This window comes from Bubalus bubalis, chromosome 6 (genome assembly GCF_019923935.1).
Source record: "Bubalus bubalis isolate 160015118507 breed Murrah chromosome 6, NDDB_SH_1, whole genome shotgun sequence".
Taxonomy (NCBI): Eukaryota; Metazoa; Chordata; class Mammalia; order Artiodactyla; family Bovidae; genus Bubalus; species Bubalus bubalis.
The window spans coordinates 79,822,197-79,834,438 of NC_059162.1; the positions used below are offsets into that span (position 1 = coordinate 79,822,197).

At 41.8% G+C, this 12,242-nt stretch overlaps 1 protein-coding gene across 6 annotated transcripts in view; it reads right to left on the reverse strand.

Annotated features, from left to right (window-relative positions):
* Positions 1-2,786: 2,786 nt before the first annotated feature.
* Positions 2,787-12,242, reverse strand: part of AK4 (adenylate kinase 4) — a 97,458-nt gene continuing 88,002 nt past the window's right edge. For 5 of the 6 annotated variants that reach the window (XM_025288537.3, XM_044944892.2, XM_006058918.4 and 2 more), the window contains 2 exons: positions 10,107-10,225; positions 2,787-8,819 (listed from right to left, as the gene is read on the reverse strand). In XM_025288537.3, coding sequence (XP_025144322.1) covers positions 8,705-8,819; positions 10,107-10,225 — 234 coding nt within the window. In that variant the 3' untranslated portion in view covers positions 2,787-8,704. The remainder of the gene's footprint in view (positions 8,820-10,106; positions 10,226-12,242) is intronic. The other variant, XM_044944891.2, reaches the window with a different exon arrangement.

Consider the following 12,242-nt stretch of genomic DNA (forward strand, 5'->3'; position numbering starts at 1 on the left):
TATGTACACACACATATAATATTTACATATACATGTACGTGTGTGTGTGTGTGTGTGCTTCCGTGGTGACTCAATAGTAAAGAATCCACCTGTCAATGCAGGGGTCAGGGATTCAATCCCTGGGTTGGGAAGATCCCCTGGAGTAGGAATGGCAACCCACTCCAGTACTCTTGCCTGGAAAATCCCATGGACAGAGGAGCCTGGCAGGGTCGCAAATGAGTTGGACACAACTAAATGACTACATAATACATATATTTATATGCACATATAAAATATGCACATATATAAAATACATATACAACGTATCTAGTTTAGGTAGGTTCCCTCAAATATGGGCATAGTTTTCATTTAATTATTAGTTGCTTACATATTCACTGGCTGAAATGAATATGGGGGAAATTAAATCAAATTGAACGCTGGGGAAAAAACTTCAAGTTATTTAAACAGGTAGTGTTCTCTGATACATCAGAATTCTATATAAATAAGATTTTATTTGGTCATCAAAATTAGAAATCCTCTCCTTCATACCCCTTTGTCCTTGTACACACTACCCCCTCACTTCATGGACATCCAGCCAATAAGACCCTCTTTTCTACCTCCTGTATTCTTCTCATCCAGAAGTCCCATATCAGCTTAAACAGATATGCTCTTCAGCCTGTGCAGTGTTTTTAAAAAGTTTAAATTGCCAATATTTAAAAATAAGATTTCACACAGTGGCTCCCCTCCCAGAAAAATATAATACAACCACCCCTTTTCTGAACTCTACTATCACATCTTAGTTCAGACCTTTAGTGCAATTACATCATGCAAATCGGATGAGTCTCTTCTCAGCGTAAAGTCTGCTGTGAATTTTGAGACCAGGTCAATACAACTTCCCAATTCAAGTTGGTCTTATCTTTGTCTCCCCAGTCCTGCCTCACACGGTTTTGGCATCCGTCTGGCATATGTACTTGTATTTCTATATACATCCCATTCCCTTGGCCTGGGTTCCCTCTTTTCCTGAATCACTCAACTCAAATGTTAGCTCTCCCTTCTTCTCTCCTTGGTTAGCCAAGAGTCACTCCCTCTGTGTTCTTTCAAGTATAATCCAGTGATTTAACTCCAACAGTTACATAAAGAGTTATTTAATCATATGTCCATCCCCTCCAGGAAATTGTAAGAAGTCAAGGACAAAAACTGGGTCATATTCATCTTTGCAGCCCCAGAGCCTAATAGTATTAGATAAGTGAAAGTTGGAACTGAATGACATACTCGTCTTGGACCCATTTCTATCAGTCAGCTTGGGTTAAATCATGCTGTGATACCAGCTCCACCCAAATCTTAGTGGCTTATAAAACCACAGGTTTGTTTTTCATGCACACTACCCATCCATCATGGACTGGCCACATCCCTGCTCCACATCTTCCCTTTCAGTTCAGTTCAGTTGCTCAGTTATGTCCAACTCTTTGCGACCCCATGACTGCAGTATGCCAGGCCTCCATATCCATCACCAACTCCCAGAGTTTACCCAAAATCACATCAATTGAATTGGTGATACCATCCAATCATGTCATCCTCTGTCATCCCCTTCTCCTCCCACCTTCAATCTTTCCCTGAATCAAGGTCTTTTCCAATGAGTCAGCTCTTCGCATCAGGTGGCCAAAGTATTGGAGTTTCAGCTTCAACATCAGTCCTTCCAATGAATACTCGGGACTGATCTCCTTTAGGGTGGACTGGTTGGATCCCCTTGCAGTCCAAGGAACTCTCAAAAGTCTTCTCCAACCCCAGAGTTCAAAAGCATCAATTCTTTGGTGCTCAGCTTTCTTTATAGTCCAACTCTCACATCCATACAAGACTACTGGAAAAACCATAGCCTTGACTAGATGGACCTTTGTTGCAAAGTAATGTCTGCTTCTTCACTTTAGGATTCAGGTAAAAGAAAAGCCCCATAAAGCTGCCAAGTTTCAATGCAGATGGAGAGATAGGTACCCATCCTCTGGTCCTAAGGCTTCTGCTCAGAAGCAATACCTTCATTTCTGCTCACCTCTAGTGGTTAAAACACATTATATACCCAAGTGTTAAGCCAATGAGGCCAAGATATAAAATCCTCCTAAAAAGTGAATGGTTTGAACTTTAAAACAATGTCACACATTGCCATTAGGTCCGGTTCACCTTTCAGGGACACGGAAGCCAGGAGAACAAGTTGCTGTGTCAGCTGGCGTCTGACTTCAGCTAACGGAAAATCCCTGCAGGAGATAGGAGTGGGTGAGGTTAGGAGAAGCCAGGGCTCGTGCCCCAGTCCCTGTCATAGGAAGACTCTCCTTCAGAGGCTCTGTTTCCTCTACACCTCAAGCTCCCACCATAGAGGTCTGCTGGAGTACTGCTTACTGTTGAGTAAGCCTGGATGAGATGACCTTAGAGTCAGGCACTCTGATCCAGTCTCCTTACCTGTAGGATAGGATCTACTTACATCATCCAGTTACTTCAAAAATAAAGAATGTCCATGGAAATAGGTAAAAAATAAGGTGCTGGAAAATAAAGGAGTTTGAAGGTAAACAAAGTGAGGCAACATAGTACAGCAGAAAATGAGACTGGGGGGGTCATAAATCTTGGATGTGGGGTCTTGCTCTGCCACCAACTATCATATTATCCAGGGAACACTATATTCTCTGTTTTCCCCATCTTCAAAGTGGAGAAAACACTGTTGATAATGGGGAGGTTGCAGAGTGGCATAAATGAGAGCATTTGTGAAGGTGTGTACTGCCAAGTATAAAAGGCTATATAGAAATGTTAAATGAATTCACTAGTTATAAGCAGAAAAAACTTTATTTCTATCAAATTAAAAAGTATGAATCGATCTTCAAGCCAGATAAAATCATCAATAACACAATTAACAGAGCATGTACAGATTAGACTACAGGTTTAGATACTTTGAATTAAGCACATACACCAAAATCAAGAGGGCTGATAACTTTCACACTGAGGAAAAGCATTGACTCATCGTAAACACACAACTTCTGGGAAAATGGAGCTGACATTTCACAGGAGAGTAAACCAGAGGCAAGTTGTCATTAGGTTAGAGAACTGATTTGAGCTTGAGAGGAATCACAGTGAAATGCCATTGTAATGCAACAATTTCCCGAGATCTACTCATCTCAAAAACAAGAATATATAAAAATCAGTAGTACAAATTCTCATAAAACTAGGAAAGCCCTCTATGCCCTGACACCTTGGAGCTGACATAAAGATTGAGTTTTCATTTTTCTTCCCTTTATTCTTCTCTAAATGAAACACAAAACTTTGTTTTTATTTAGCACATTTCTGTCTCAAGAGAAAGGTTTTATGAAATGAAATTAGACACACATCAACCCCAGTGAGAATCTTCAAGGTGCAATGCTCTTTTGACATGTGTTTAAACAGGAAATCTTTTATTTCAAGAATGACACTGTGCTTTCTAGAATAGCCTAATTATCACCAAAGAAGGAATGAATATATCCAACACTACCCTTCCCAAAACACACACTACATTTCTTTCTCTCACACTCACTCACACACACCAATTTAGGGAATTTCCTGAAGCATACAGATAATGACATTTATTTTGGCAAGAACTGTGCAATTTGTTAAAAGAAAGATAAGGTATGGCATTTATCAGCAACTGTAATTATGTCTCAACAGACGCAGGAAGCAAATTTTCCTCACAGTTGAAATATGGCTTCACAGTTCCCCCGTCATCTGGGTCTTGCACACGTTGCATCTGCAAACCAGACTGGGTCAGTTATATAAGGAAAGGGACCTTATGACCAGACCACATTCCCACATTAAAAGGCGTCTGTTACTGGGTTCCTCTTCTGAAACACCAATCAGACAAGGAAGTTGCTGAAGATGGAGGGAAATAGAACGCAATTCATACTATAGACGTGACTCTGTCTTACGAATTGCCTTTCTGGCAAAATTACTGCAGCAAGAAAAGATATTGTCTATTAAGTGAAAAGCAATACATGAAATCCATCAGGTAGATATGAATGGCTCCAGAGACCCCGTGACCCAGCAGAGGACAGAGGAAACACCGTCCTCTGCATATGCACTGTGCGGCTACCGCCAGGACCCACTGATGCCCATTTCCTGTCTTGGCACGAGAGCCAAAAGCAAAGATTCCAGGTGGGAGCAAATACGTTGTTTTACCTATTCATGAGGATAGGGAGCTCAAACTAGAGAAACATATTTTAAAAAGCCTTTTTGAATTTCCTGATTAATCCCCATATAGGAAAAGGTTAAGTAAACGAGCATTTCAGTTTTAAAACACAAGGAGGCAAGATAATTGAGATAATACTATTACTTAGGCTAATTGTTGAGGATTTAACTAGATAATGGATGGAGTGCATATAGCACCAATAAACAGTGACTACCAAGCCCTTTTGATAACTGAACATACTTGGAAATTTGCTGTCTTTATGATTTAAGCAAAGACTTCTCCTCCCCTCCTGCTCCCAACACACACCACAAGCGGGTAGTTAAAACTTCTTTAAACAAATAACCGAAATCAGATATTGAACTCAGTTTCCAGTGATTTAAAAAGTATAAAAACTCTATTTATGGGTTTACATAGGCATCTTTCTATCAAAATTTATCCTGTCAACAACCTGTAGGGCTTCCCTGGCAATCCAGTGGTTAAGACTCCGCACTTCCACTTCAGAGGGCACAGGTTTGATTCCTGGTTGGGTAAGTTCTGCATGCTTCATGGTGTGGCCAGAAAAGAAAAAAACTCAACCTAGAAATGGCAGGAGAGGCCACAGCATCACCTGCTTCCCAAGAATCCTCCATTGCCTGTGCCTATTCTTACCTTTTCCCCTTCCCTACCAAAGAGAGGAGCACACCCTGGATGAAGCTGGAGCTCATGTGAGCTGAGCTATCGGAAGGTATTGAGAGTCACCCTGGAGAAGGCAGCTGAGGTGGGAAGCCATTCCTGCCAGAATTGTGAGTGATAAGCAGCGCCACCACATCAGAGGGCAGGCAAAGACGTGGACTTGGCCTTCAGGACCATGTTAATGTGCAACGTCGCACAGGGAAGATGACATTAAAGTCTAGGATGACCCTGGATTAGGAGCTCAATCACCACTTGCTCACCAGCTAGCACTGTAGGAAAGATCAGTTACTATGGGGGCCTTGTTTGGGGGTAGAGGCAAGGGAGTCATTTGTTCTGATGTCAGAGAAACAAAGTATTGAGTAGTTTCTGGAGGGCTCCCAGGAGTCTAGGGGAGTGTGTGAGCACCATGGCTGGGGTGGCGCAAGCATCAGGGTCCCTTCAGGGACACAAAACCATGGACGCCGAGAGAACAAAGGAGGAGCATGAGCTTGCTGCTGCCACCGAGTAGCCTGGACCCAAGCCAGGCCTACTTTGACAGCATTTCATTTTACTTATGTACAAAAGTAAAAGTCGCTCAGTCATGTCCCACTCTTTGCGACCCCCATGGACTATACAGTCCATAGAATTCTCCAGGCCAGAATACTGGAGTGGGTAGCCGTTCCCTTCTCCAGGGAATCTTCGCAATCCAGAAATTGAACCCAGGTCTCCCACAAAGCAGGTAGATTCTTTACTAGGGAAGTCCTCAATTTACTTATAAGTGAGCAGTTATGGATGATCAAGGGCTCAGACTCTCCTCTAGCAGCTTCCTTTGCTTAAGCAAAAGGGAAAAAGGAAAAGGAACACTCTCACACAGAGGTGGATGTCACCAGAGTGAACCCCGCCATTCTGGATGGGAGGCCACTTGGAAATACAAGCAAGCTCAGAGCCCTGTGTTGCATAGGACAGGACGCAGGTAGTCAACATCTAGGAGCAGAGCCAGGAAACCTGCATTCAAGTGTGTCTACACTGCACGTTGGGAGCAGAAGCCAGGGCACGATGCTTTACTCTGCCGACCCTCGCTTTGTTTATAAGCATGGGATCGTGCCTGTCTCAAAGGCAAGATTAAATGAGATGTTTGCAAATGTCCTAAAACTGTACACACATGACACTCAGCAGGCCTTCAATACATGGTACCTATTATATGCTTGCTTTAGTGTTAGAGGATATGAAACACAGCAGTGTTCTCAAGTTCTCAATAAGCAGGAAGCTGGTGGGGATAAGAGAAAGCAAAATGAATGCAGAGCTGGCTAGAATCAGAGAAGGAGGGGATATGTAGGAATTTTAGAAACCATCCAAACTACTCTTTGTGCCTAGCTTTGATGGAACCTCACGTGTGGCAGTAGAAGGAAAACTAAAGAGATCCCTTTAATTTTATCTTGGTCAAAATATTTTCAAGAAAATTTTATTTATTTTAGTGCAAAATCATTGAAGGAAAAGCTAGACTTTGTTGAAGAAAACCAGAAACATTTTTTTTAGGCTATCGAACATCATCAAACAAGCATCATCTTTCAAAAGCCCGTGGAAACAGTGTTTGGCTTTCATTATGGTCTCACCCAGCAAAGGTGACTGCCCTCTACTGCAGGGCAACCTCAGAAACAGCACACACTATTTAAGTGTCTATTTTGTTGGAAGGGAGAAGGGAGGGAAGGATGAAGGAGCAGAGTATCGAGTCAGGGATCACCTAGGCCATTTCCCATACTTCTTCCCAAAACTCCAAAGCCCATGATTACATTGGAGCATCTGCTAAACATCAACAGAAGGGAGGAAAGTTTTGAAGATTTTTCTGCTTCCAAAAAAGCACACACTTTCCTCTCCTGAATGATCCCTATAATAACCTTAACTTTCTACTTTTCCTACTTTATGGAAATTGTCTCCATGGCAAAACTACTCTAAATTGTGCAATTTTCCTCAAATAAGACTTGTTTTTCTCTATGCCTGGTTCCCCTGGAAACCTGAGCTGTATCTGCATGTCTGGTTTTTACCCTATCCCCATCAACTGGCATTCAAACACAACTCTTTTCAAAAGTCACTATCATGCACTAATGTTTCACAAATCTGAACTGGGCATTTTAACTGCATAAACCTAGAAAGTAAATAATCTTACTTCACTTGGATTCAGAGGATGAGGAGGAAACTGGTCTGTGTTTCCACTAAGGTAGCCAAGGAACACTCACACAAAGGGACAAAGCGAGAGGGACTGGCAGAGTGGGGGCAGTATTTGTAGAGAAGATGCATGGCTACCATTCAGAATCCATGGGTCAGTGAATGACTGGAAATTCACTGTGACATCTTCAGAAAATAAATAATGTGTTCCAACATCACCTATGCTGAAAGGCTTTTGTTTTCTCAGCAGTATCAAGAGTTAGACAGAAGTCACTTCTGGGAATAGGAAAGGACCCTCGCTGGTACAATCACGATGCATGAAGAGGAATATCTATTTTTAAGGCAACAGGAATAAATTTCATTGTCTTTCCCAGAGGAGGGCGAGCATTAGTGGCCACCAAGTCTGGAAACCAGGCAAATCCTTAATAAATGGTTTATTGATGCTACATTCTAATGAATGACAAAATAGTGTGATCTATATTTCTAGACTTAATGGCCATCCTATAGAAAGCATCTTTGGAATAGAATAAAAAATTACAATTTTATCAAATCCCATAATCATAAAGCTGTCATCATGAGTCTAGGCACAGGCAGTGCAGCATTTTCCTTGACCCCACAGGCTCCATTCCCTTTACCAACTATTTATAATACGCTTGGGTCACTCACACGAGAAAAACACTGTCAGCATCAATATTTAGCAGCATTTTCAAAATATATATATTTTTTGTCTTCACTATAAGCTAAACTATTCTTTCAGTCCAGTAATTCCATATGGTCTTATTTACTTCTATACATAAGATACAATCTTTTAACATTTATGGAGGTGAATATTTCCCAGTTTTTGAGAGTTCCCCGAAGACTCTTAGGGTTTTATTTTGCCACAATAAAAGAAAGGAGCGGTGACAACTCATGCGAGTCAGACGAACAGTTTAAGTAGACCCTCCACGCAGTTCAGCTCCTGGTACATAAGGAGACTGAACATCGTCCCCCAGCTCTCAGCTCTCAGACAGGAATTTGAGAGGGATAAAAGCAGGAACAATATTACTTAATAGTCTAGGGAGGGAGAAAACAGATGTCTAATAAAGTAGTAGAAGGCAAGTTCTTCATTCTAGGATGCCTGAAAAAGAGATTCAGTGGAGCACGGATGCAGAGAAGGCATCATTCCTAACAGGAAAAAGTGAACTGTGGACAGTCACTCAAGGCCAGAGAAGCAATCACTGAGAGCTACTGTTTCAATCTCACTGTCACCAGGAGGGCACATGCCAGAGAAGCAGGGACAAAGGCAGCTAGAGCCCCTGGCATTCTCAGGCCTCCTGGTGCTATGTTTCAACAGCCTTTAGGGGCTGGGGAGAGCCAGGGAGCACCACAGTCACGTGTGAGAAAGCTATTATGGCAACAACCTGGCTGTGGAAAATCAACTACAGCTTGGGTGATACACCGCTTGGAATCCAGCCTGTGTTGCTTCCTTTCTTATAAAGAACTTGAGACATGTGCAGGGACATTTTAAACACGTGTAGGTAGCCCCTCTTTTAGAAAGGCAGAGAAGAGCCTCGTCATTAACTCATTCTATTCATTAGTTTTCATGTCTGTTCACCATTTAAACTAGAAAAGACACTGCAAGCTATCTCAGCTAGCTGCTAACTGGGGCATGGCACCAACACTACACATACAGTTGAACAAATGACCATATCTTCCTGGTTCTTCCATTGCGCAGGCTCAGTAGGCTTCTTTGGACTGAACAGGTGTGATCTTGTTCGAGAAAAGCGTGTAAACATAGGGCCAGATTTTGTTAGTCTCGGTTCCCGAAAACTGGTGGAGCACTCCTCGGCTCCTGAAAAACAAAGTCCGACATACAGGGCACTTTAGGTTTCCTTTTGACATGATATCAGCACAGATGAAGGTCCTGGGTACAATCTAACACAATCTCCTGGTCTACGTCACACATCACTGAGTCCCAAAACCAATGTATCAACACCCCTGGTTCAGTACAACTAAATAAAGCCCTATCCTCTGCAATTCTGGCAAGCTTGATGTCATGCCCCCTTTTCTTCTCCCCTTTAAAAACATGATAACATTATAGGGACAACCCCAAATCTGCCTCAATACACACACTGAAAAGCAAATCAGTGACAAATCTTGCTACTCTAAAACCCTTGTTAGAGATCATGAAACACAAGATGTATCCTAATAAATGGTCAAGAACTTCATATCTGAAGGCTGGCTAAATTATTTGGGGGCTACAAGATCAGACAATGATTACAGCAGAGGCTGTACACTGCTGTCCTGAATACAGTCCATACATGGGCTTTGTTTGGCATCCAGGCTATTAAAATTTTTTTAGGGAATTGCCTGGTGGTCCAGTGGTTAGGACTCGCTGCTATTACTGCCAGGGGTCCAGGTTCAATCCTTGGATGGGGAAATGAGATACCACAAACTGTGCAACATAGCCAAGAATTTTTTTTTTTTAATTTTTTTGCCAATATATGATAAAATATGGGATGTTCTTCTGCAGAGAAAGCCTGACTTCTGCTTCTTTTGAAAAACAGGCTCACTGGCCACACTTAGCCTGAGTGCTTCCATGGTGATAATTGGCTCGAGCAACAGAGGAGCTGTCTAGTTCAACTGTCACTCAACTGCCCAGCTTGACATGCCCCCCACCAGGTTTGACACTCATTTCCATCACCTGCCTGGCCCCTATAGTTATCTGAATTTGCAACCTGTAGTTTATACCTTTAGTTTTTATTAAACTCCCTCCAGACATATCTAAGCCAAAAAGTCCCTTCTAATCTTCTATCCAAGTCTTATATTTACACGTGGGAGTATCAAAATGTAAACCATTATTTCAGTCCCTTAAGAAAATGAAAATGTCTAGATGCAAATTTATAATCACACAGAGATGATCAGGCTGCGGTCCTTATAAGAGTTTAAGCATAAAAATACCAGGCATTCTTGCCCATGTACACACCAGCATTTCATCTGATTTCATCCGAGAGGTATTTGGCCTTTCAGGTTTATCAAGCTTAAAGAAACACCACCCCACTGCATCCCACTGTCCTTCCCGTGAGGAGCCACACCGTTTCAGCTGGCAAGTGGCACAGAAACACGGAAGCACACTCACTTGTATAACTCGATGATGGGTTTTGCCACATCCTTGTACTGCCTTAGTCTGGCAGCAACTGCTTCAGGTTTGTCATCCTCCTGCTGGACCAATGGTTCACCAGTGACGTCATCAATGCCCTACAGATACCAGAGAAAGCAGCTAGTGTGGCCAACACTTAAGCCATTCCATACGTAAAAACTTTCCTGGGCAAAACTGTACATTCACCTTTGATTCCCACCACCTGATGAGTTAGCCCCAGGGGACAATAAGAATGATGAAGGTGGTTGAAAAGCAAACAGCATTAGTAAGTACGTTAAGCTTTTTTCATAAGAGATGAAACAGTAAATCTTTAAGACTTCTGATATTTCCAAACATATTCCACTGCTTGATAAATGACACCTTTAATTCATAGTTCAAAATTCCATGCCACTTCACCCAACAACAAAACAGCCACTAGACAATGTCACTCTGGTCCTCTAAATATTCCTAAAACTAGCTTCTTTCTAAAGCTTGAGTTCTTAAAATGGAAAATGAATGTCTCAAAGAACCAAATGGCTTCCTTAGGAAAAACACTCATCAAAGAGAAGGTATGTCAGGCCTGTTTTTGCTACTTTCAAATTCTATCACGTAGTTCTTCTAAGATTAAACTTACTCAGGTTATTTTAGCAAATCAAATAATGACATCTAAAGTTAGAACAAAATAGGCGTGAATCATATACCCATGATAACCACGAACAAACATTCTGGCAACTGAAAAGCTGTAATTTTAGAAAATCTGATTTTTTGGTGTACTTTAACTTCCCCAGGAGCTATATCTGCATACAAAAGCAAAATGGACACCTCAGAATTTCACCTCCCATATCCATGGCTATTGGACTACCAAGGCAGATAGTCACAGGAAATCAATCTGTCAAAAGGCAGAATAGAGCAGAACTCAGGCATAGAGCAGAAGGCTCAGGCATTCAACTGGATAATCTAGAATTGGCTCTAAATTTGAAATGCACTAAAATTCCAATATATATATATAACTTACACTTGGAATTTACTGGTGAGCCACATAATTATCATGTGTGTAATACAGGGCTGTTACCCTGATGGAACAGGAGAGATGAGGGGTGGGAGAAGGAGATCCAGCACTCATTTCTCTCCTTTATTTTACTTATTACTGCAAAGCTCAGGAATCATTTCCAGGACTTCAGGGCACCCAGAAATACAACACTGCTTCCAGAAAGAGCAGAAGCATGCTAGGACAGCAGCATCTCTCCCAGGGGAGCTTGGTCGCAGCAGCTGGCTGACTTGGCCCAAACTGGCACTTCCACTGCTGTCTTTGGAAATAGCGTTGCGGCTGCAGCGCTCTTTCGGGGGCGCGCAGGCTCCGGAAAGCAACTCAACTTCTACAAGAATCTCCACATCAGCAAGTCTAAGGAGGGCCAAAATACGATGTATTTGTGTTAGATTCCAATGCCAACTCAGAACCCTCTTTTCTTCCTTATCCATTTTTCCCCCATACTTGTTTTTTGGGATGGAATAATGGAAGAGCTCTACAAAGGAATTCCAGAATAATGTACATTTTTAAAAGAAGACTTCAAAAGGAGACTACTGCTTAACCTAAATGAAAAGGGCTTATAAGAACCTAATGATGACTTAAGGAACTAGATGGCATCCATACATAACCCCTTGAAGTAGTTTTCTATAGTTGTTATTGACTATATTCAAGTCTATCCTAGTCCATAAACATTAAACCAGTAAGACACAATAGCCACACCTTTCACATTTAGATAGGGACAAGTAATACTATATATTAGCAAATAAGAATGAGCAGACTGAACTAATTCATGCCTTTACCAGGAAGAACAGTAACTCTTTAAACGAGTTTACCAAAAGTTTCTTTAACCATATACCTTTACATCTACTTAACTTTACGCATACACATAGTCATTATATTGTGACCTTCTTTTAAAGGGCAATCTTCTATGCCTTTGGCTCTCTCTCATCCCTGTACATCCACATGCTCACTACTCACATGACCCCACTCACTCTAACCCTGTGCCTTACTCTGTCCCAGCCCCAAACACTGGCAGCCCAGGATAGATCCTTTGTATCTTTATCCCTACTTTTATGAAGCTAGAGAGCACTTATCATCATGTAAACAGA